Below are 26,147 nucleotides of genomic sequence, written 5' to 3'. Positions count from 1 at the left end.
CTGCTGTCAGGAATCAGCCTCTGAAACATACAGCCTCTGTTTGAGATTTTTTAAAAACTGACAACAGATTATACTACATAGGACACAGAAGGATTTTGGGTCTCTCTACTGTGGAGCAAAGAAAGCGCGCCGAGTGTCTGGGGTGAACAGGGGAGCCCCTTTTAAGTGTTCACAATGGCCATTTCCTCCCTATTCTGAGAATCAAGTTTGGTGTCTGTAACAGCAAATTTCCCCCATTTTTTCACTCCCAAGGCGCCAAAACAACTTTACAGGGTATTGAAAAGAATTTAAAAGTTATCCAGTGATCCGTGGAGTTCAGTAGTGGGGCGGTGCATGTGCCACCAGCAGGCACACACTGCCCTCTCTCACAGCAGCATGGGAGCCAAGCTGCCCCAGCAGCAGGGTAGCCAGTAACAGTTGTTTCTCTAAACTAAAACCTCCTTATTCTGCTTTAATTGCAGTGTTGCCACTTTGCAATAAATAATGAGTTTGGGGTTGCAGTTTGGGCACTTGATCTCTAAAAGGTTCACCATCACTGCTCTCATGAGTTCTATCTGTTTTCAGTTTTATATAATCATTTCCATGACAGTATAGACTATAGTGTCATCCCTAGTATGCATTTTACTTTATTTTTATTAATATTACAAATATTTCAATATTTGTTCTTAATTCCTATAGCCTACTGTATGCCAGGAATCTAGAGAGAGATGTAACTCTTTATTCATGGAGTATTACTGTCCATAGGAGAGAGTTTTTGGATAAATCATTAAAATGCAGTAAGCAATGTAAAATAAGGTACATAGAGGCCAATGGAAGAATATCATAGTATATTTACATTATTGCCTTGTTTGGATTTTAATGATTAATTATATGAGAGCCATTATCTGTCACCCTTTCATTTCTGTTGAGTAACTTCCTTAGGATCATTTCCTGTGATCAGAGAATAGGAACTTCTTTGGACTCTCCCTGACCTCAAAAGTGTTAGGAAATCAACCTAAGCCTCATACGAATTAAGTGAACTTTCTCCTACTGAACTATATCCCCAGCCCAGCAAGACTCTCACATTTTATTGACAAATAAAATGTACCCACTTACTGAGTCTGTCTGTCTCTCTCTCTCTTTTGAGACAGTGTCTTGCTATGTAGTGCAGGCTGCCCTTGAACTCGCAGTGCTTCTCTCACTTCAGCCTCCTGAATGCTGGGTTTATAGGCATGCACCACCACACCTGGCAGATACCTTTCTCAAAAATAAAAAAGGAAGGAAGGAGGAAAGAAAGAATGTTAATTTTTAATGCTACCAGCAACTCATAAAACCATTCCAGTCTTACTATCACAAGATATTACTGTAAGAATTTCTACTTGAAAAGATGCATATAAGCCAGACACAGTGGCATATGCCTATAATTCCAGCACTCAGAAAGCTGAGGGAGATGGATTACAACAGTTTGAGGCCAGCCCAGGTTACATAGCAATTTTAAGGCCAGCCTAGACTAAATAGCCAGACCCTGTCTCAGGAAAACAAATAAACAAAACACACACACAAAGAGATGTATCCCAGGGTTGGGTATGTACCCAGCAATAGAGTGCTTGCTTAGTTATATACCAGGCTCTGGGTCTGTTCCCCCAGCTCTGTAAAATGAAGAAAAAAGGGAGGTATATAAAAACATGGTAATAGTTTTTACTTTTATCTTATTATTAATAAGTAATTAGAATATTAACATATTACTATTGTAGTCTTTTGAACTAAAAATCTGTTTGAAGGCAGGAGCCTTGGAGGCAGTGATTTTTGGTAGAGTGGGTTGGGGCTGAGGCACCAGGAGCAGCATTTGAGGCTCATGTCTTGGTGGGAACCCTGAATTCCTGGGCACATGAGGTACAGAGGCAGGAAAGGGAAGCTGAGAGCAGCAGCTGCTTTAAACTCGGTGCTCTTTCTTTTCTCCTGAATTATCCCACTCCCAAACATACACTCTAGTCAATCTTTTTTTATTTTAAAGTTCTTTATTTGACATGTCTGAGATGTTTCTAAAAACATAAGGTGAAGTGAAATCTTTATATGTGAGCATTTAGAGCAAAAGTGTCAATAAATTTTCTGTTTCTTCTCATTGTCTGCTGAAATAGTACAGATTACTAACCATTTGCTCTATGCGTATTTTCTTGGTTCAGCAACCTCTCATGCACCTTTCTGCTGTGCATTCGAAGCTAGAAAAGCTTCTGCAGATGCAGTACAGAGAGCCCTTTGGGAGTCTCCAGGGATTGTCCTTGTTTCATAGAGGCAATGCAGCAATGTTGAAGCCCTGGTTTACTCTCCTTCATGTCCGTCTTTCCTCCTTTCTTCTCTCTACCTGTAGACAAAGGACAAAAACTAGCTGGAAAAACCCTGAGCTGAAGCCCAAAGGTAGAATTTGACTGAGTGAACAAATACTGAAGGTCCGCTATGCATGTCACCTCATTTAATCTCTGAATAATCCAGTTTTGATTATGACCAATTTAGAAACCTATAAGCTGGGCTGAGCAGTATTGTTCTCAGCCCCAGAGCTGACTCCATTCCTGATGTTAAAAGCCCATGGGCTTCCAGCACACTGATAAAAGTGAGCGTGGGGAATCTAGTGTTGACTTAGTGATCAGGTGAGTCCCCTTGTCTTAAAGCTGAGTACAGTAGGTAAGAGCATGGTGGCCTTTGGAGCCAGATCACTTGGATGCTGATCCTGTGTTGCCTTCACTAATGTATGTAATCTTGTTTTTTATGACTCAGCTATTTGGTGCTGATAATACCTCACAGATCAGTTGTGAGGCTGTACATAAAGAACTTAGGATAGTGCAGGTATGGATCATATCATCTTAAGTATTCAGTGCTGTTAATTGGTTTTCTACATAAGATAACCCTTCGAATCCAAGAGTGGAATCATCTATACCTGTGACACCCAGTATAGCTTCATTACTATCACAGATATGCCACAGATGTTTCTGGAAGGGGTAACTGACTCAGTCTCTTTGCTGCTTCCACAGTTTCCTACCTCTCCTACTTAACGTTTTATCACAGAGGAGGGGCAGGTTTTGGTTGGATATTACTTAGCTGGACTGAAAAGGCTAAATGAGAATAACTTTCGCTGATTGTAGGCAGGTATAGTAGACATTAAAATTAGTCCCCTTATAAACAAAAGATGGAATGCAAAACCATAAACTTTCTGAAGACTGGGAAGATCTGAAAGTCCGGTATCTAAGGTTACCCTGCTACCATCCCAACTAAACCCAGGACAGTTGTGCTTTGTGCTGCTGTTGGTTGGTCTGTACCGTAAGTGGGGCCACCCACTTACTGATTGATATCTGTACACAGTGTGACTTGTGTACCACAGAGCACAAATTCTTGAGAACCAGCAAACCTATTCCAGCGGAGAACCTTGTGCCCACTGAGTTCTCTCACCATTTTTCTCTATTCAGTGAATGATTTTTGCATACGGCTTGCAGTGGTACCATTTGACCTTTACTAAGTCTAACAGTGATGTCAAATAACTCTAGCTACTAAAACACATAACCCTCCAGCTCTCACCAGCTTATCCCAGGGGTTAGCAAAGGGCCAAATAATAAATATTTTGGCCTTGTGTGTCATATAGTTTATGTAACTCAACTCTGCCATAGTAGTGTAAAAATAGCCATAGAAAATGTAGAGGCAAAGGGCATGGGCTACATTTGTTAACCTCCAGCTATTCCAGCAAGTTTATTTCTCATTCACATCTGTCCAAAGAGGGCCAGGCAACTCTCGTGGAAATTTCTTCTCTGAGCAGTAACTCACGGTTCCCTCATCTAGGTGGAAGAAGGGGAACATGTAAGGTTGGCAGTGGCCTACATGTCTACCTCTACATTTCACATATTGTGCGTGTGCGTGTGCGTGCATGCGTGTGTGTGGTGACGTATATAAAATATCTGGTGATAGGCATATCATTTTGTGTTTAGTTCACTGATAACCATAGGAATTGTAATCACAAAATACAGTGAATGTTGAATTTTTAAAATTTAATACAATGAAAGACACATTGCCATTAATTCCCTTCCAAACACTCCTCTTTGCTTTGAGCACACTTACCTTTCTTGCCACTTTCTGAACTAGGTTTGGAAGTCTGCTTTCCTGGGTCTTTAGTTGTGCTATCATAGCTGCCTCAAAGTCCTAAACTGATTCACAACATTGACATTTCATGATCATTTTGACCTTGGAGAAGAGCCGGAAGTTTGTCATGAAGCAGTACTATTTTAGGAGCTTCCTTTTCTGTTGGATGGCCATTGGCAACAGCATTCACTGTATTTTTTATCACATCTTGTGACAAATGTGGACTTGCAGAATCATGTCAGAAGTGGGATAAGTGTATTCACAGTGAGGTGGGGTATTCTGAGGGAGATTAATGGCAATATGTCTTTTACTGTAATAACTTTTTTACTTAAACACCATATTTTTTATTAGCTTATATTAAAAATATATCAGATATATGCCATATATATACTATAATTTTCAGTGAACTAAAATCAGATTTTCGATTCTGAAACTTCTCTGGTGAATTCATCTCTTGAGGAGGAGGATGTGTTTGTGAACCCCAGGAAATGCCTCTGTGAGGATTTCTATTGGCTCAGACCCTGCTATGTGGGAGGTGATACATGTTATTCCTCCTGATGTTGTCAGAGATTTTTCAGTCTGAATCCTTCATGCCAAGACTCAAATGAAATTTAACCTTCCTTGGGTTATTTTTTTATTACAGTTAGTATGTACCCATTACAGAAATGTTAGAAAATGTATTTTTGGGGAGGTGAGTTTTTTGTTTATTTGTTTGTATTGTTATTTTTTGAGACAGGATCTCACTATGCAGTTCAGACTGGCCTTGAACTCACTATGTAACCTTGGCTGGCCTCGAACTCACAGTGATCCTCCTGCTTCAGCTTCCCAAGTGCTGGACATTAAAAAGTCTGTTTCTTCATACAAAATTTTTAAGAATTTTTCCCCATTCCACCTTGCAGAGGTAAGGAATTACTATGTTTTATAATTATTTTCATTTAAAAAAAAAAAGGTTAAGAGGGCTGGGGGTTTAGCTCATTGCATAAGTGCCTGCTTGGCAAATGTGAGGTCGTGAGTTCGATCCCCAGCACCCAAAAACAAACAAACAAAAAAAACAAGTTAAATGAATCCCCATTGGGAAAATGTTCTGTGGGGAAAAAATGTGGGGTTGGATGTCTTGTTATATTCTAAATCAGGCCAACATCCAGCCTTCCTCATGGAGGCCCCAAGGCTCCAGGAAACTCTTGGAGACAGAGTTGTTTGGGAAAGGTGAATGGATTACTGTAACATAGTGCTAGGTAGAAGCCTGCACGTGGAAACTACTTGCTTACCAAATCTGCAAGTGGGTTTCTAAACTATCTATTGCTCTTGATTGATTTTGGGCGAGCAAATGTGTACAGAAGCAGGAATCCCTAACTTGATGACTAGTTTGAGCCTAAGCACTGAAGATGGTTGGATCTCAGGACTATAGAAGTAGAGAAATACGGGATGGGAGGGCTTTTGCCTGGGCCCTAAAGCCAGATAAAGTGCTGAATGTCAGATGGTACCTAACATCTGGAGAAGTACTCCCTGCCAGCGGTGACTGAGTCAAGACCTGCTGGCCCTCTTACACAGTCAGGACAAGGGAGAGAGCTTCCTCGAACAAGGCTGAGTCAGAATTTGTGTGTTCACAGACAGTGACAAATGCAGCTGTGATGGCTTCATTACATCACATGTGTATTAGATGAACTCGGGACAAACAGTTCTAAGCAAGAACTGCAAGCAGATACAATCCAGTTAGGGTTCTGCCATTCGGACAAAGAACCATGAGGTAGAGGGCGGGGAGGCTTGCACCAGAGCTGGGGCATGTCAGGCAGCATGGCGCAGAAAGGCTCCCGGTAACTGCCTGGACCCTTTCGGTTTTGCAAAAGGGAAAGGCTGAGCTGCTTTGAGAGGTAAGGCATGCCCCGCATTCATTGTTCTTTCCTGTGTGAGCTTTTTTTCAAAAGGTCTGTAGTTTTACTTTGGGGGCCAGGGGTATGGCTCAGTGACACAGTGCCTGCCAGGCAAACCTGATGTCCTGAGTTCGATTCCCAGTCCCAAAAAATAAGGATCTGTAGTTTTATTTACCTCCCCCCACCCCTCTTATTCTTTCTGGATTAAACAATACAAATATATTTTCTTATAGTTCCAGAAATACGAGGTTTGGAACAAGTCTCACTGAGCTACAATCCTTTCATAGGGCCCCCGTCCTTCATCTTCCAGGCCAGCTCATGGTCCAGGCCTGCCTCTGTACAGGGGACACATAGACCCTTTTTTCTGGCTCTCTCTTGTGCTTTTGTTTTGTTTTGTTTTTTAATCTTCCTCGGGTGTCTCCAAAGCACACCAACTAAAGCAGACCTTTATTAAAAAGGCTGTCATCAGTGTAAAGTCTGTCCCGCTCTTATATGTCTTGTGGTCTAGAAAAGGGAAAAGAAAGAAAAGCATTTTTGAACACTCACTCAGCTGCATGCCCCTAGCAGATACCATCTCATTTACTCCATATTAACAACTCATTTTTATAACATATAACTGAGGGTCACAGGGAGGTAGTTACCCATGTTCACATAGTTCAGTAAGGCTGAAACAGAGTAGGGAATAAAAGATGGGTGTTTTCTCTGTAAGGGGAGCAGATGATATAGATATAAATTATCCTAGTTATTTATTTTTTGCCTGAGTCATAGAGGGCCAACTGTGTGTTGTTTCTTTTCATTCTCTTGTATTAGCAAACATTTTCATTGTCCAGATTGTCCTCATGTGTGGAAATGTAACATATGCAGCCTGTTTAATTTTGTATTTGTAAATCTGACTTGATTTCCTTTTTGGCAACAGCTACTGTCTAGAGAAAAGAGGAGATTTTTCTTTGTGTCTGTTTAAAGTGACAGAAATATTGGAACAAGTAATAAAGATGGAAAGCATTAATTATATACTTCTGAGAATGTAAAGGTCAGACAGCTAAATATGTATGTTTTGTTCAATGGAATGTCTGTTGGAACTGTGCCAGAATATGCTTTGTTCCTATAATAAAGGTGTACATCTGAGATAGCCATCAGCCTGCTTTGGTATCCAAAAATCACACCAGATCTTTACTTTAGTTGCCACATCTCTTGAAAGTTTAGGACTCACATTTCTGATGTTAATGTGAGTTGTTTCATGAGATACCCCCTTTGGCCATGTTTAGTTACTATGTCTCATTTTGATTTCTTGTGTTCTCCCCTCAGCTTATGTTGGAGTCTGTCAGCTGCTGCTATGTACATGTCAGGCTAGTGACTTGTAATGTTTATTAATACAATGTCAGTCTCGCTGTTGAAAAAACTGTGATGCTTCTCAGAAGGTTGCAGTAGAATGAAGCGTTTGATTTCCAGATCCTGTCTGCAGTGCATGGTGAATACATTCTCAGATGTTATGCAGTTCACTGACCTGACAGTTATGGAACCCCGTTTGGGACCCCATTTCAGCAGGACATATTTGAACAGAAACAGTTTGCAAAACTTTACACACTTAAACTCCTGCCAAGGCAAACTGCTAGCCACTTGAGTTTGTTATAAATACCCAGTGGCAGTGGTTGGAAGTAGCCCACGGTGTGTTTTATATTCTGAATTGAATGTGAATGTCTTTGCGGTTATATAGAGTAGTAAATAATTGAGTTTGATTAGGGAGAGGGACCTCATTATCCCCCACCTGTGCCCAGCTGGAAGGGGAGGGTCGAAATGAAGCCATTAGCTGTCTCTCTTACTGGCATCTCAAAGAGCTCAAATACATCTGTGTCTTATTTTCTTTTCTGGCACAATCAGTCGAGCAAGCTAAGCAGGCATGACCGGATTTGGCAAGTCCCAAGGACTCTGGCAAAGATACACAAGGAGAAGGCGGAGGGCAGTCATTTTGGCTTCTCACTGCCCATTAGCCTAGCGAGTTATGTTTTTGGAAAATGTCTGTTTGGAAAAAGTACTTTGTCCAATGTCAAACATTGCGTGCTCACACAATACGCTTTGATCTTTTTAAAAAATTTGGTCAGGGCAAAGGGAAACAAACTGTGGCATTCATACTAGTATAAACTCTCTTTATGGATAAAGAGGACTTACTTTAAAGCAAGCATGCTGCAGTTATTGCAAGGCTTTCTTTTGCTCGTATATTTTCATTTTCTAGTTTGAGGTGTTAAAGAATGAAAACCCTGGAAAGTGAAACCAGGGCAGGTCGGGAGTCAGAGGGGTGCGTCCTCATCATCATTGTGATCTGCTCAGCCTAGAGACCCACGCATTGCTCTTGACACTCTCTTCCCAGCCCTGGAAACTGAAATGTGGCTCCTAAAACCTTGACATTCTTCAAAGTCTTTTTTAAAAAAGGATTTTGTAGATCGTATGGTTAGTCTGAGAATCAGGACATTTTTAATCAAACTGAATATGCTATCCTGGGAGTCCAGCCTTTTCCACAAGTTGTTCAGGGGTTCCAGTCTGGGAGAGGTATTCTCTGCAAGTCTCTTTTTTCCCAGAATTCCTCAGCCTACTTTCTGAACTATCAAGGGGTTAAAAACACAGGCTTTGGAGGTTCACCATCTAAGTTAATTCCAGGATTCTCCAGCGGGTAATTTTAACTTACCGCCTGGCCAAACCTCAATTTCCAGCTATACAATGAGACCTACCTTTTGGAGAATGATTATGTAAACAAAGAAGGGCTCAGTTAATGTTGACTTTTATCACTGTCTCCTGTTACATATATAAAGAAAAACCTATAGTTATCTTAGTTATTGCTTGTTTATTTTATGATGGAGTTATGGTAAATACTTTGGAAGTACAATTTTTTAAGTCTAAGAATTATTATTGTTCCCATTTTGTCCACAAGAAAATGAAGTCAGAGTGATTATGCCTTTCATCCAGGGAAGGCAGAGCTTCGTTCTAGAGCTTGCTGTGCTCTGCTGTTTCCTGATGTTGCCAGTGTCTTTGTGGCATAGAATAGTGCTGAACCACACTAGAAGGTTGAGCCGTGGCTCTCAGCAGCATTCTGAGCTTGCTTCCCACTTTGTGCTTACCCCTAGCACCAAGAGCTCTAATTTTAGTTTCTTGGGTTCCTTTTCTCCGCATTTCTCTGCATAACTTAGGGACCATATTGTTGATTCTGAATCCCAAATAGGATCTCTAATAGATCTCTCATAAATTCCCTGATGCTTTAAGCCTTGGTTTCTGTATAATGGTGTAATGATAGTACCCCTTATGGAATTAAATGAGTTTAATATAATTTTTTTAAAGAAAAGGTTAAAACAGCACTGGGCACATAGTAAGTGTTCAGTAAATAGCAGTGGCAGCTGTTATTTTTGTAATGGTTACACAGTGAACAGTATATACCATGCAAATCAGAATCTTGAATTTTTCTGCACAAGCACCATGACTATTTACTTCCATTATCCCCATCCAGAGGCAATGAGTTAAGTCAAAGTAAAATATATCTCTTCTGTGGTTTAACTCCCTCAAAAGAGGAAAGCTTTGAAAACTTGAGCCCAGGTTGCTGTCCCTTGAGAGAAAGGTTTTTAGATGGTGGGGCCTGAGGCTATTTGCTGACCCCTCCTCCTAAATGTTGCCACTAAGTGCTGTGTTTGAGGTCTCTTCCTCCTAATAACAATCTGTACAGAAGCTGAGAGGCGCATATGATAGGGCTTCTTCTCCCAGGGTGATGACTTGGGTCAAGGGAACAGAGATGACACTCAGAAAGAAGCTCCTTTTTTTACTATTTGCCAGCCTTAGCACCAGGTCCTCATTTAATGGATGCAGCTGAGGTCCTTTGGGCAACGTTTTACTTAGCTATGGAACCAGGATTTCTATCAATGGACATTTAATTCCTAGCCCATGTACTTTTTTCCTCTCCAATACCTGCCTTCCAGCTTGGGTTTCAGTTCCAACTCTGTCCCCACCCAGAGAATCGGAGCTGTCCAGATGAAGTCCTGGGCCCGTTTGTTGTCTCCCATCACCTCTCTTTTACCACCTAGTAGAGAAATGTTCCCTGTGTCCAGTTGATGCTGGCATCAGAGCTTCTCTGTGGTAACTGAGTGTCTGAGCACGGACACAGTGCAGAATTCTCCAAGTGAGTAATCTCTTTTTTAAATGCCCGTACGTTTTTCAGTGGTTACAGACTTGACAGAGCCTAGCTCTGAATTGACTGAAGCACTCCTGGCAGCATTTAGTCAGCTCTCTGAAGTGGAGCTTCATCCTGCAACAGCGCAGGCAGCCTCTGAGCCTCAGGAAAGCAGCTCCTCCCTCTGCCTGGCCCTCAGAGTGCCCTGCGCCCAGGGCGAGCAAGCAGCTGCCTGTTCACAAAGGGGGCGCTTGCAGAGCCCAGAGCTGGGTCAGTGTGTGACCTGCCTGTGTACTGGGCACCTTGTACGAGCCACAGCCCTGAGGAAGGGAGGCAGGACTAGCAGTATACTTTCCCCTCAAGATCATTGTCATCTCAGTCTCCAACACCGTGCCCTCCGCTGCCATGACAGGCTTTAACAGATGTGTTTCAATAGACTTTTTAGAAAGCCCATAAAAACCCCTAGATGTAAAGAAATGAGGCATAAAACCTAGAATGCTTGGAAGTCAAGCTGAAAATGGTAGTAGCAAGTCTCCGTTTCCAGTTATTAAATGGGAGCATAACTTAATGGTTACACCTAGGTGGGTACGGAGAAGCGCTTAACATTCCTTGCATCTTAGGAAGCCGAGAGTGGAATCTGTCAGAAACCAGGCTTTGCCCGATCTACCCCTGTGCGGCGCTCCAGATACGGAACAGGATCTGGAGTTTATATTCATCTGGAGGGGCCGGAGTGGTGGCCTGGCGTTTTACAGAATTGGAGCAGGGAGTGAGATAGGCACCCTCGTGGAGGCCATTCCAGTGCCGCACGTGCCCCTTCCCTTCGCTGTTGTTTTCATTTTCCTCTCATGAACCTTGCTACCCTGGCTTCAGCACGGAGGCTGTAAAGGAAGATGGAGAGCCGAGTTACCTCAGAATGATCACTATCGTTAACATTCACGGGTGGTTCACTTATCATTCCTGACTGCACAGACATGGCAGCCGCTCGCAAGCGTCCGCAGGTGTAGCATGGTGATACATATTACATTGTGCCACAATGGATTTATGTATTCTGTAACAAAAGAAAAGTGTAATGAAAAAATACAGAAGGTAATCCTTTATTCCTCCACCACACAATTTATCAGTAATGCCTGTGGATGATAAGTGCCAGGGATTTCTTCTGCTTGCTTTAACCTTGTCACCTAGGTACGTTTTGGTAAAATGACAGAAAAATACAGACTGGGGATTTTCCTGTGTTCAAAAATCTTTTAAAAGGACACTTACAATTTATAGAAGTTAGTCCAAACACAAGGCTTCTTTTTGAGCTGTTAGTCTGCCTTTGCTGAAAAAGATGAACGTATTGGCCTGAAATAATGCTATCAGCCAGCAGCAGATCAGAAGAGAATGTAAGCAATGTGTGAGTCAGCTCAAGTCTACAGTAGTTCAGGTAGAGCTAGGTGGATGGGAGTTCGGGGGTACTGGCCAGCACTGGCTTTTGAGTACCTAAGAACTTGTGTTGCCTTTCAGACCCGCTCATCCATCGCCAACATATTGTCACAGATGGAGCACATACTGATGTCTGAGGAGAAAGCAGGGGAAGGCAGATCTGAACGTGGCTGATTGGCATTTGTTCCAAACACACACTGGCCTATCGCCAGAGCAAATACCCCAAGTTTTTAAATGCACAAGGCACTTTACATTTCAGTATCCCTGCCAAAGTATCACTTACTGCATCACTCCCTAAGTATAGGGGTTTTTTTAAAGAGCTATTTCTTATTTTGCTTTGATCAGTAAAATAAACTTTTAAAGATTGTTCTGGGATGGGGTCCAGCTTGTGAGGTAAAAAATGGCTGGAGCTCAGGCATGATTCAGTAACAGAGTGTTCAGTAAAATTAGCTTGACAGTTCTCAGGCCTGCTGTTCGATAGCAAGAACTTGACCAAGTCAAAATGGATGATCACGCTGGCCAGACCAGCATCGGCTTTTGCTTTTTAACAAATGGAATGTCAAGGATTAAACAGCAAGCGGTATGGAGAGGAGGACTGTAGAGATGTCTGTGTATTAGGGAAGCAAATCGGGTTCTCAGTTTTGAGATCGACCTGAACCCCTATGGCAAGCCAGCCACCTGGTTGGATCCAGCCAACGCTTCAGGCTCCTTCCCAGCCTATCTAACCATTGGAGAGCTCTTCCGGGGCTTAGCTTAGAGCTTGGCTTTTCTTTCAGATTTCTTGTCAGTATGAAGTTCTGCCATGGTTTTTGGCCATGTTCCCCTTTGAGATTCTTACAGAGAAATGGGAATGCAATCAAACTCCTTGTGGCAATTCCCATGTTCCATAGTTGGAAACTTGGGTCCTGTTTGTTACATGAGCTACTTGGAATTGGCCTATTTTGTTCCAGTGCCCAAGCATAGTGGGTGGTATTTGTGATACTAGATATTGCAATTATGTGTCTTGGTGAAGTTATACCTCACCCAAAGAGACAGGCTGCTATTTTTTAGAGTACTTGTCATTATCTACTCTTGCTAGCTAGATATGCAATTTGATCAGAAACTTCCAAGTAATGTTAGTGTCTTCTCTTAAAATTACTTGTACTAGCCGGGGATTTAGCTTAGTAATTTTAAACGCTTACTTGGTTAATGCAAGGTCATGAGTCTGATCCTGGTACCAAAAAAAACAAAAAAATTGTACTTCAGTTAATGTTTGGTTTGACTTTGTAGCACTAAGTAGATGAAACCATTCCTACTGTAATGTGTGTATGTGTGTGTGTATATATATATATATATATTCCTATTGTAATGTGTGTATATATACATATATTTGTACATACTTAGATAGACAGGAAGACGTGTTTTACTAGCTAGCTAGGAAGAGCCTTTTCTCCATCTTAAGTGCTATGGGATATCCTTTCTTTTCCCCTTGCCCACCCACCCCCAGGTTTTTCTGTGGGACACCATGAGCTTGTTATGATAGTAGTATCTGCTTACAGTGACACCTGCTGACACAAGCCAGTTTTGTCAGTTATCAATCCTTGCTGCAAGGGAACCCATGATGCAACTGACCCACACAGACCAGCTGGGTTCAATTTGAGATAAATGAGGAAAGCCTTCTCCAACCATGACCTCTCGTGTGAGGGGTCTGCTAGACTGTGTTACTCCCCATCCTAGTACTATAAGTAGTTATTCAGTCCATTTTTGAACAGTTGGTACTTTGATCTATACTTACTTTAAAGCACAGTGAAGATTTTAATAATATCTCTGGTTGAATGCTGGGGATGATTTAATTTTATCTTTTGCTACAGAAATGCTGCTCATGGATTCTCCCTTATTCAAGTGGACAACACAAAGGTCACCATGAAGGAAATCTTGCTAAAGGCAGTGAAGCGAAGAAAAGGATCCCAGAAAATTGCAGGTGAGTTAGTTAAAATTATACTGTGGAAATGAGAGCTTAGCCTTTAGTTAAAAGAGCCTAAGGTATGAGGGTGTACGTGTGTAAGTACGTGCACGTGCATGCATGCACACATGCTTCGGTATGTCTGTGTTTGTGTGTATGTACATGTTTCTGATTTCTGCCTAAATTGTTTCATGTATGATTGCTAGATTTGGTGAGCCACTATATAACAAAAATAAATCCCACACTCCAAAAAAGGTAATTTTATTTTTTAAATACCTTCCTCTGAACCTCAGAAAGGGAGTGGGTAGGGACATATGTGAGAAGAATGTGTTTACATCATTTATGGATATTCTGTCATTAATAATGTGGGTAAATTAAGACAGAGCTATTTGTGCTAACTATGAGTGGCTATAAGACTGTCTTAAAAACAGAATCAATCCTGAGCTTGAATCACTACTCTTAATTTCATGTTTTCATGTAATTTTCAATGGGAGAACTTTTAGTTGCTAGTAATTTGGGAATGGAAAAAAAGAAAGATTTTTGTTCATCTTTACCAGTTGTTCATCTTTACCAATTATCTTTTTTGAAAACGATAAATCACAAGTACCTGTTTATCTCTAACTCTTCATCACCTAGGTTTATGTAAAAAATAGGCTTATGGTATTAGCTATGAAAATTAAAGCATGCTGAAAAAAAATGTTACCATTATTGAGAAATAGTTATTTTTGAGGGATAACTTAAAGATCTGTTATACCACTGGCCATACATGACATGTCAAATATCTTAGCTTTATAAATAAGAGACTTCTTAAAAACCTTTGATTTCACCTTTTAGAAGGAAGAAAAAAGCACTGCACAGGTTGAAGAAAATAGTTTTGTGCTCTTTTTAGAGGGAGGCATATAATCTGTTCCAGATTTAATTAGCTATCTTCAGATGAAAGCTGAAGTTTTAATAAAAGTTAGAAGAGATAACACAGTGAAGGACACGGATGAGCTGTCTCAAGGCCATATTCCAGGGGAACGATAAGAGCTGTAAAAAATGGCAGAGGAGAGCAATTGAATGGAGCAATGAAAATCTGATTCTCATAAAAAAGAAAGAGAGAGAGATGCTGGTAGGGGCGGTTGTAGATGAGACCTGCTAGCGTCTGCAAGCAATTTGGATGCTTGCCAGGAGTCATTGTTCACCCTCGGCTGTGGCGGCTCCGTCCAGATGTGCCAACTGCACGTTTCGGCTTTTGCCAGCTGACTGCGCCGTTTGATAACCAGCTCTCTGGATGCCCATCACTGGCCGCAGAGATAGAATTAAATGATGATGATCTTCCCACAAGTTGGGAGAGGAAACAATGCATATAAATCTTGATTTCATCTCAGCATGAGAAGTCTTTATCCATCATCACTCATAATGAACAAGTCGTTAGCTGGGATGAATGGTGTTCTGGTTTTTCCAAACAACTCTTTTGTTCATTTTTTGGGTGACTTTTATCTATTGCATGGGGGTCAAACCTCTTTGTATTTAGGGGATGATTGAAGAGGCATAGCTTCTCCTTCCCAGGGGAAAGTAGATATTTTGGGGTTCCAGGGACTAATCTAATAGCTTTTAAACAGCGTCAGATACTCACAGATATCCAATAAGTACTCAGTCCTTCTTTAGATTTTGGGTTCATTTTTCTTGTTTGGTCTCTAGGTTTTTAACATAGCTGTATATTTTGTGATATAATTCTTTACGCTCAAGAATGTATCATTAGGAATTATCTAAGAATGAGACAGAACTTTTCAAACCTTCATTATAGAAATTGTGCTGTCACAGATTTTTTTAGACCATGAAACCCCTGTGAACTCACTGGGATGCTGCTGAGCCAGGGTCTTCCTTCTGTGTCCAGCCGTCTCTGTTCAGTCTTATACCTGTTGTCTGTGTCTGTACCCTGACACATTGTGGACACATTTATCATGCATAAATCTGTTTATGTTCACCTTTGTGAACACATTCCTGCCATTTCCATCGCCATCTTCGCCACATCCTTGGCAAAGATTTAGTACTCATTATTTGAGAAACATTGATCTATATTTATTCCTTTTCTTACTAGAGAAACAGGTTGAGGTTAATATATTTACATAAATTATGGTGTCCATTTTCTTAATTCAAAAAGCTTTTACTTATAATAAATTTTTTCAGTTGCTTTGTTAAATCTGGCCTCATGAAATAAAATGATTCTCAGTTTGGCAAAAACACTTGTTTGAGGTTAACATGGTAAAAGGACGTTGTATGATTTTGAACCTTATATTGAGGAGTGGATTTCTCCACTTTATATTGAGGAGATAATTAATGAAAAGAGGAAAATCTTGTCATAGAGGGAAGGACAAGTACATTTACTTTTTAAAAAATCAGTGCTGTCACAGTTGGCTGTGAAATATTTACACTTGCCCATAGTGGTACCTGAACTTAGTCACGAACTATTGGGAAGAGATGTCAGGTCAGAGACGAGCATGTGCACTTCGTGTGCTCCTGCCACAGTGACCGCTCCATCTCCACCGCAAGAAGGTGCCTGTCATGCTCTGCATCCAGGACAGAATCAGAGTGCCATCCCTCTCAGCGTACAGCTTTCACCTGATTGAGGGCAGAACCCGACCCCACGTCTCTGCTGTATTACTCAAGTGAGAGGAGGGGAAATACCACTTAAGGACACATGTGTGCCATGTGGAGCCAGTAGTTCTCACATTACTTATTTACTATTTACTTCCTATTTACTTTACTATTTACACTAGAACAAGTGTTCAGAAATACTTTGGTGGGCTAACAGGTGCACTTCTGTCCTTACCTGCAAACCTTTAACTTCCCTTAGCTTTTTTCCAGACTGACTGTGTTGCTCTTCAGTTAATAGTAACAAAAACTTAGAATTTGAACTATTTTATTATTAAATAAAGATGAGGCTTAGCTGGGCACAATGTCACACACTTGTAATTCCAAGAGGCTGAGGCAAAAAGATGACAAGTTCAAGGCCATGCTGGGAACTTAGTGAGAACCTGTCTCAAAACAAAAATTGAGACAGAAAGACAGGCGGGGTTTTAATTCAGTGGTGGAGTTTGCCTAGCATATGCTACAAGACTCTGGGTTCATCCCTACCACTGCCAAAAAACAAAAGCAAAACGAAACTTAATAATCACAGTCCTAATAGTTAAATACTCTGTACTGTCCCCTCTGACAGTCAATTCCCAGTTTTCATTTATAAAAAATCAGAAAGTAGTAGATACCTGAGCAGAAATTCTTTGTGAGGTAGACAGCATTTTCAGTGGGAACTTTCAGGATTTCAAAATACTTTTATTTTGTAGGGTAGAATATGATGGTAAATACTTGTAACTAATCTAAAATTCAAACTTACATTATTTGTAATTATTTCTTCAAGTCATAACTATTTATGAACACAGCAGGATTTTTTTCCTGTTAATATTCATGTACTTAACCATAGTAGACTTTTCACAGTGTATTCCAGTCAGTTCTCTGCTAAGGCCCATTTTTAAAGCCTATTTTTAAGCATCTCCTTTAAAGTTTCTGTCTTTTCATTTATTACTGACCTACTTGACATTTGGAATCTGTCTGCATCGACAGAAAGTCCCTACTGTTGAAGAAACAGTAAATGGAGAATCCGGTTTTAGAAGAATAAGATGAAACCTTTTTATTAATTTTAACAGTTGGGTGAGTGTGTTTTTGACACAGTGAAGATGACCTGTTAGGTGTCTATAGATTTAGCCAGTAAAATATACTAACCTGTTATTTAGGTATAAAGGCTAATTATTTTTTATCCTGTCAAGGTCACCTCGTGATCAGTGACCTTCTGAGTTTTATGGTATTTTGTTTATTGTTATACTTGTTTAAAAATGTTACTACTCACTGGCCTGTCCCAGTCTCCTAAAGCATGATGTTGGGTAAAAGATGCCATTGAGAAACAGAGACAGATCAGTTTCAATTTTAACATGGACACAGAAATATAGGTTCTTCCTGATCTACAAAACAGAGGATTCAGAGTATGTTTTACCAAGCAGAATAGATTTCTGCATAGCTCTGATTCAATATTTTTTCTCATTACGAAATGATTCTTTTGTATTACCAGCCAAAAGATAGAATATATTTTTTCTAACCTCCTGTCCATTCTTGCTTTTTGATATGAAAGATGGATGTTTATTAGATTAGAACTTTTTAAAAGTTCTTATAATATTGCCAATACACCTGTGACATTCATTCCTACTTCTCATAAAATTTCACCTATGACTTGAAAGTGTTAGCTTGGTGAAGTGAACACCTGTAATGTCTGTTTGGTAGTCTCAGTGTATTGCCTGCTAGTATACTGTTTGCACAGGACTCTAGATGCAACTCACAGCTTCTCAAATGGTCTTCCTGGAGGTACTGCTAGGAGCAGAGAGGGGGCAGTCCATGAACAGCTACTGCAAGTGTGAGGTTATGGTCTGAGGGTGTCAAACTAACAGTGGCATCACTGGAGTCTTAATTTGTATCTTAAACTTCTCATAAAATCTACTTCCTGATCCACAGTGTATTTGTAGCTCTGTTGCACATTTCCTTATCACATACCACATTTGTTAGGCCTGTGCTGGGTGTAGGGGGACAGTGATGAAGGCCAACGAGGCCTTTGCTGACTCCCTTCTGCTGAGGGGGGTTTATATTCTAGACCACTGATAGCAGATCTTTCAGAGATTTCAGTAAAACAAATAGCCCACTGTGGTGTGCATACCATAGGTTCACTTGTACTTCTCTAGAGGGAGCATGCACTCGAGGGGCTAAGAGAGAAGACTAGTGTGTGGGGAGCTCCCGGCTTCATCCGGGAGTATGAGTTCGGGAGCCTCCTCCCTGAGACACTGACATTCAGACAGAGACCTTCACATTTAGTCTGTGAAAAGTTAAAGAGCAGGAAGGGCCAGTCACTCATCATATTTTAATATGATTACTTTTTGGATTACTCTGCAGTGTACTTAGTTCTTCATTGAATCTTAAGAGACATAACAGCACAATGAATGGTACTACTGTCTACCCAATCATTGAGCCACGTATCCTGTCATCTGTCTTGAAGTTTGCCCTACAGTATCTCCCTATGTCTTAACCGTTAGCAAGAGACATCAGTTTTACCTCTAGAATATATCCTGAGTCCATACCCACTGGCCGAGTCCAAGTCACTGTGACTTTTTATTTAGACTGAGGAAGCAGCAGCCTAGCTGTTTTCTTTGCTTCTCTTCTTAGTCTCCTCCAGTCCATTGTCTGCACAACAACCAGAGAGATCTTCTAAAGTACCAGTCAGGCAGTATCTGCTCCAAACCCTTCAGTGCTTTCAGTCATTGGAGTCTTTGACTCACTTAGACAAGAATGCAGGCTTCTAACTGTGAAATGCACTGCAGCTCAGAGAGGGAGGGACATTCAGAGAATGTGACCTCCCACAGAAAAGAAGGGGAAAGAACTGTGGAAAGAAGTACAGACTTGATGGTTGCAGTGTGGCAGGTAGAGATGAGGCAGAGACGTGCACAGGCCAGAGGGGAAGAATTCCGAGCCTGTGACCTAATATGGACCTGGTGGAGCAAACTGACTGTAGTCCCCTTACTTTCATGCCAGACAGACGCAGACACTTATGCACAAACGAACCCATTGTTTATCATGCGTGTCTTAAAGGGGATTCAGGTCAAGAGAGAAGTTAGTCTTTCCAAAAGCGAGATCCATTCCAAGGCAATGAGAGTTGATACATCAAGGGCCTTTGTGTATTTAACAACATGCCTGGAAAGGAGATTTTATTGTGCCTATTTTATAGATGAGACTTCACACTATTAAAAAGGAAAGAAAAAAAGGTTCATTTCAGGACAGAGGAACTTTGGTAACTGTGTAATCAGGTACTTCTCTGACCTCCCTTTCCCCAGCTCTGAGAGAAGTTAGTTACCCAAATTTCCACAGCAAGTAAATGGTGAATCTAAATTGGAGCCCAAGCTTTTTTTGACCTCAAAGCCCATACTCTCTTTATTTGTACCATGTTGCTTATTAGAACCCTAATGGGAGAGCAAATTTAAAATTCTGTAAACAGAAATGTTCATTGATTGTGAGATCTAAATGCACTAGGGAAGAGCAGCATTTAAAGGAACCCTGTGGTGAATCTGGATATAAAGCCAGGAATTCTTTTTTGTAATTGCACAGTTTGTCTGAATTGGTGTCAGTTTTAATGTTTTATGTCTAGCTTTCTTAAAGCAACATACACCTGGCCTAAGCTGCCCTATTAAAAAGGGAAATCCATCTATATGTAGATGGAATTGGGTTTCTAACAATTTTTGAGCCTGAAATGTTCTCCACAGGATCAAGTAAACTAAAGAATTTTCTGGCTATGGGATTGAACAGAGAGTCCTACTTCATGTGTAACTGTAAACCCAGCATCTTTTTGTCTATGGAAATAGAGTTTATGATCCAGTGACACAGACCATAGTTTCCTTACGTTATAGTAGGTAATCCTAAAAAGAAAAAAGAGGAAGAAAGAGAAGTAATAGGACTGTTTAATTTTTTTTTTCCAAAAAGGCGGTAATTTCTATAGACAATTGTTCCTCATGAAAGAAGAAATAATCATGCTGATGCCACTCTTGCAGGGGAGCTGAGTAGGAAATAAAGACCTGATACTCGGTGTCCAATAACCCAGTGGGAAAATGATATAGTAAATTAAGGCTGCAAAAGTGTTTAAATGTATAACTCAGAAGTGTCGCAGGAAGGAGCTCCAAGTTAAATATTCCTCCTCGTTCCTCTGCCTGCCTCTTTATCTTGCTGCTTCATCTCACCTGAGCCTCCCTCTGTCTTAAGCTCTCTCAGGCGCCTGATGGATCTTCTCCAGTATAGGGCAGAGCACGTTAAAGATGGCATTGCAGTCAACTATTTTATCCAGAAAGCCTGGAAATTTAGAGAATTTATGTTGGGCAAAAATCTTTGGGAACCACTTTAGAGACCCAGTTATTTTAGAAGGGTGTTATGAGCTCTTGGAACTGCCACATCAGAAAAACTTGAAATACATCATTCACCAAAACTACATTTGACCAGCATTTACTCTTCCTACTAGTCGCTAATCTTTCAGAACTTCTTTTTCCATTACAAAATCTATTCATTCAGTTCATCTGTTGCACTCACAGCATGGATTAGATTAATGAAAAACAGAATGAAAGGAAGAGAAAAGACACACGCTCCCAGAGGTTTTGTGGTGGTAGGGGAGGCACACAGCTTCAGGCATAGGGCCTTACCTGGGTCCACCCTGGCACTAATTCTGCAGCACTGCTAATTTAATAATAACCTCTTGTGAAACACTATGATAAATGTGCACATTGACTATAAGCTGTATCCTGTCTTCAGAAATGTTTTAATAGTGAAAAAATCATGTTTTAGGTGATGGTATGTGTGATCACGTTCCTAGCCTCATTTGGCTTAGTTCAAACGGGACTGACCGAGGTTTTTCCAAGGCACTGTGAACAAGCCTTTTGTGCTTTTAAGCTCAGTGTGGCTCTGAGTGAATGCTACTTGCTCTGTCCTACATAAATCAGAAATCAGGTGGAAAACCCAATGAGAATACAGAAAGGGAGGCTCTCAAATGTGCAAATTGATCAGCTGGAATGTCAAAGCTTCTCGAGTAGTACAGGTAAAAAAGTACAGTATTGGGGCTGGGAGTATAGCTCCACGGCACAGTGCCTGCCTAGCAAGTGTGAGGTCATGAATTTGATTTTCGGCACAAAAAAACAAAAAGCATATAGTATTTTAAACTCTGTGTGGGGCAAGGAGCTGAGAAAAGATGCCCTGGAGTAGTTTCTTTGATGGCATTTTGAAGACCAGTTAAGACTTTGCTAAATGAAAAGAACCATCTTGGCAGAGAAGGCAACTCTTGTGAGATGTAGTCACAGCACAGAGAAGTTCCAAATTCCTGGAGCAGGAAGGACACAGACAGAAAGCCCCAGAAGCTAAGCAGGAACCAGATGTTGTAGGCTAGACCTAATTGTGTACTCAAAACTAGGAAAAGTACATCTGTATGTTGGGGCTTCTATATAGGAGACACTAGGGTTTTGTAGAAACCAAGAAGTAGTCCCACCCTCAAGGAGTGTGCTATTCAGGTGACAAGGCAGGCAAATGAATAGCCAATCATAATGCCATGCATAATGATAAGTAGAACTAAGTAGAGGGCCTGAATGTGCAAGGGGGACAAGAGCCCTGGTCCAGTCTGAGGGAAGTGTGGGAAAACTGTCCTGAGCTGAGACCCAGAAAGGAATGGGCCAGGTCCCGGTAAGAGAGATGAGAAAGAACATTCGTGCTGAAGGAAGGAAACGAGAGCTTGCTCGCTGGAAACCAAAGCATTGGTACTGTAGATTAGGAGTTGGAAGAGTGAGCCATGATGAGCTTTGTAGTGGGCTTTTGGAGCCAAGTCTTATGTATAAAGTGGTTAAATTTGAATTTCATTCTGATGGCAGAGAGGGGTCAAACACTGTCTGCATTGCAAATATAGGGTAGAAATACTCAGCATTGTCACCAGTGCCCGTGGAACCTGCCCTAGAAATGATGGTGCCCTGAAGTCAGGTGTGGAAGAGACTGGAAGGCCCTGCTTGCAGGACCAGGTGGTGGTCCTTTACTAGAGCTGAGCACGTAGCGGGGAGAATAAGAATACAGTGGTACTTCAGTTCACATATGCTTTTGTTTACAAACAGTCTGGATCTTGAACAGAAGCACCAGGAAGAATTTTGTTTTTGTTTGTAAACTCTGCATCTGGGGTCAAACGTGACCACAGCTATGTTTCCCTCACAAGCACGAACATGGCCATCTTCTCCAGAATTGTGGCAGAATTGTTTATGAACTGAGGTGCCTCTGTAGCTTGGAGCTGTGGCTAGATCTCTTGAAGTTAATTTCAAAGGGAGAATGGTGGTAAAAGATAGGCTTGTAAAAGGATTTTTAAAATATAATGAAATACTTGTTAAAAATATCAAGTATTTTGGAAGTATGTGCTAGAAAAAGTAAAGTTTCCTCTTTCTTTGGTATAAATCTTTTGGTTCTTTTATTTAGTTCACATACAAATATTCACAGGGTTTCATGTTACCAAGGTTTCTGTCTTTTGTTTTTATTTTTTTAGTCACTTATAATCTCAACATCTGTGAAGGTGCCTGTTTAGTAGAAGATACTCAATAAATGCTTGGTAAATGAACTCATGAAAAATATAAATGTGTTAAGGTTTCTTTTTTTTTTTTTCTTTTGGTTGTGATGACCACACAATATATATGATTTTATATTTGCTTTTCTTTCAGTAACATGCTATAAGCATTTGTTTTAGAATGACCATGTATTTTTATTTTTCTGATTAAATTTATTTAACTTCTGTATTGAAATATGTTTCAAGTATTTACAAATTTTCAGTGTTCAAAAATATGTGGTAAATAATCTTGTAGAAATGTTGCATATTTATGCTAAATTTTAAATATGGGGTTACTTGTATTTTGCTTACTTACAGTATTTCTTGTTTATTTACAATATTGAGAAAACCAAGTTGCCTTTCAAGAAGTTTCTGCTCATTCGTGTCTCTCGCAGAGTATGAGAGAACTTCTTTTGCCTACCACCTCACTGACACTAAATTTCATCTATCTTTAATTTTTGCCAAATTGATGTTTAGTAGTTAGTATTTCACTCTAATTTGCATATCTATGTCTTTAGTCAAGTGTTTTTAAAATGTGTTTATTAACCATTTATCTAAAAAGATACATCTTAGTTGGGTCAGTTCTTTAAATGGAAAAAGGGATTTGAAAGTAAGTCTAATTTCAGAAAACTTTAAGATACGTAGTTTAGAATACAGTTTTCTCCAAAACTCCTCTCCTTTTCCTGCACATACACTGTTAGGAAGAGAGAATACACACTCAGGCCAGGCAGTTTTGCTTGTTTACCTGCTGGCCTTTTGATCACCAGCAAATCTTTTTGTTTTTATGTTCAGAACAACGATCTCTCTGATAATATACAACACTGCAGTTCACCTCATTTGAGATCTTATGTTATTGCTTTGTCATCAAAATTCATTTAAAACACAGACTTTAAAATTTTTATTAAGTACTTTGTTTTAGCCTGATATGTGTACATGGCACTTACAAAATGTGTTGTAATCTGGAAGTCAGAAATGCAGACAAAAGTTGTCACTCTTAGCAGGTTGTTTTAGGAAGGCGTATCTGAGGACATGTCTGGCAGCATTATGAACAGCACTGGCACCAAGGGCAACTGTAGGGGGTTAATGGGGACCCTGCATCATTTCTTGCCATGTGCCTGGTGAGTAAACTCCTAGAAGTTTCTGGGAATGGTAGCAAGTGGGGAAAAGGCTGCAACCAACAATCAGTGTCACAAAGTGGGGATGACTAATTTGCTGAGGAGACCGTTGAGACAGATGTTTAATTAGCTGAAGTCAGAGTGGATAAATTGGGAGAGGACTGCCTGTGTAGGAGATGCCTTTCTCCCTCATCTCTCCTTTAATTGTTTTGTTTTGTTTTCTGTTTTTTTCTTTCTCTTTCTCTTCCTCTTCCTCTTCCTTTTTCTTTGTCTCTTTTTCTTTCTCTGTCTTTCCCTTTTCCTCTTTTTCTCTCTCCCTCTCTTCTCTCTTACCATTTTATTTTGTGAAGGCAGCAGCCTTAGATTGAAAGGAGGTACAGGGGAAGGTAGAGAGAAAGTATCAAGGTAATAATTTCTATTTGACTTTTCATTTACCCTTTATAAAAGACCCTGTAAGATGGGCATTATCTTTATTTTGCAGTTGAGAAAACTGAAGATATACATAAACATATACAGAATACAGAAAAAGAAGATTTGTATCTATAAATCTCATAGATAAAAATGGAAAGATAGGGAGATATTGCATGTGTGGCTAATGAATAATGTAGATAAAATTCAGTTCTTGAGCCCTGTGTGTTTTTCCCTATTTCATAGCTTCTTTTCTTAAGATGTAAAAGCTGTATGGCTGGTGAGAGGACTTGTGGAGTAAGCGTAATACTCTGTATATTGACAAGGAATCTAAGTATTCACAAGAACTGGGTCACAAAGATTGTATGCAGTTGTCAGAACTATCAAAGGGTATTTATGAGATCTGTGCGTATCTAAATTTTACTTAGATGGAAAAGAATTAAATTAAATTCCTTAATGATTTACTTATGGATATGTTTAGGACAAATATACTGATACCAGTTTTTTCCTTTAAAATGCAATTTTTTTAAGAAGATGGTTTGATGGATCAATATGTGATAAAGCAAACATAGTAAGATATTCGTCATAGCATATAAGTGATGGGTACTTGGATCTTTCTGTGCAGTTCTCTCAACTTTTCTGTGGTGCAGAAATACTCATAATAAAATGTAAAAGGCCTCAAATTGAAAACAAGTAATTTAGACTCTGCTTTTTGCAGAATATTTTATCTTTCAACTGCTTCTGTCCTCAGTTTTGCTTTGTTTTCCTTTCTTCTTTCCTTTTCTTTTTTCCATCCCTGCCTCTCTGTCCTTCTCTCTCCCTCCTTCATTTCCTTCCAGTGGTAGTGGGGGTTGAACCCAGTGGCACACTGCTACTGAGTTATATCACTAGCCCTCTGCTTAGGCTATTGAATTATGAGACTGTCGCAACAAGTTACCCAGGCTGGACTTGAACTTGTGATCCTCCTGTCTCAGCCTGCCAAGTAGTTAGGATTACGGCACGCAGCGTCAGTGACCAGCTGCCTGGCTGGGTGGTTGTTTTGGCTGGAGTGCATGTAAAATCCTTAGTCCACAGTAAGTGCTCAAAGGAGGTCATCTGCCCTTTGTCTCTGTTGTCACTGCTAGGTCTGGCACGCTATAGTCTGGCTTTGTCTGGGATTTGGTTTCTTTCTTTTTCTACCTATATGACTTGGCCTTTGTCTGCACTTAACTGTTTTTTAGTATTTCGAATCTATGGATAACTTAGACCCTGTGATACAATAAGCCTTTGAATTGTGTTTGGATTTAAATCTGCTGGAAGTACCTTTTACTTTGAGGAGGAGCAGACTAGATCCAGAGAGTCACTTTCATTTTTTTTTTTTTTGCTAATAAAGAAATTCATACCATATGGATAGAGGTTTATAAATGACCCCAAGACTCTTTCATCATATAGCTTATATTAGCAAACTTACTTCTCTATGTCAGATATCTAGAGGTAAAAACAAGCTATAATTGCCTATAACAAATTAATTTACAAGTGATTTTTAGAAGCTTTTTTTTTCTTTTTTAGAAAGTTTTGTATTAATAGTTTAGCACCAAGGGGAGGGTAGTGGAATGAGAGGAAAAAGGATCAAGTTAAATCATGTACAGGTACAAATTGTCTTTGATAAATATGATCACTATGTATCTGAAATGTACCAACAAAATCTGATTAAAGGAGAAAAAAAACAGTGTAGCACCTCCCAGAGCCTATTGCATCTTCTTAGAAAAAATTTAAAAAAGAAATGTGCTTTTAAAAAAAAAGTGAGTATAATTTTGGAGAGGATGATTATTGAATTAGACACAGAGGGGCAGGAGTGCAGTGTTTGCCTGAACCGTCCCTAGCCTTTAGGAAGGGGCTTGGTCCTCCCCCATCAGCAGGGGGCGCTTTCTTCAGAAGAGCTATTGCTGTGTTCATCCTGCTAGTGGCTGCCATGAAAACA

General features: G+C 40.2%; 1 protein-coding gene across 10 annotated transcripts in view; it reads left to right on the top strand.

The window, feature by feature from the left end:
* Mapkap1 (MAPK associated protein 1) overlaps positions 1–26,147 on the top strand; it is a 233,627-nt gene that overhangs the window by 131,850 nt on the left and 75,630 nt on the right. For all 10 annotated transcript variants that reach the window (XM_063227619.1, XM_063227611.1, XM_013153476.3 and 7 more), the window contains one exon: positions 13,392–13,501. In XM_063227619.1, the coding sequence (XP_063083689.1) occupies positions 13,392–13,501 (110 nt within the window). The remainder of the gene's footprint in view (positions 1–13,391; positions 13,502–26,147) is intronic.

Source organism: Cavia porcellus, unplaced genomic scaffold (assembly GCF_034190915.1).
Source record: "Cavia porcellus strain 051 isolate PalLab524CR breed Dunkin Hartley unplaced genomic scaffold, mCavPor4.1 scaffold_1, whole genome shotgun sequence".
NCBI classification, from domain to species: Eukaryota; Metazoa; Chordata; class Mammalia; order Rodentia; family Caviidae; genus Cavia; species Cavia porcellus.
This window is presented reverse-complemented; position numbering and strand designations above follow the sequence as displayed.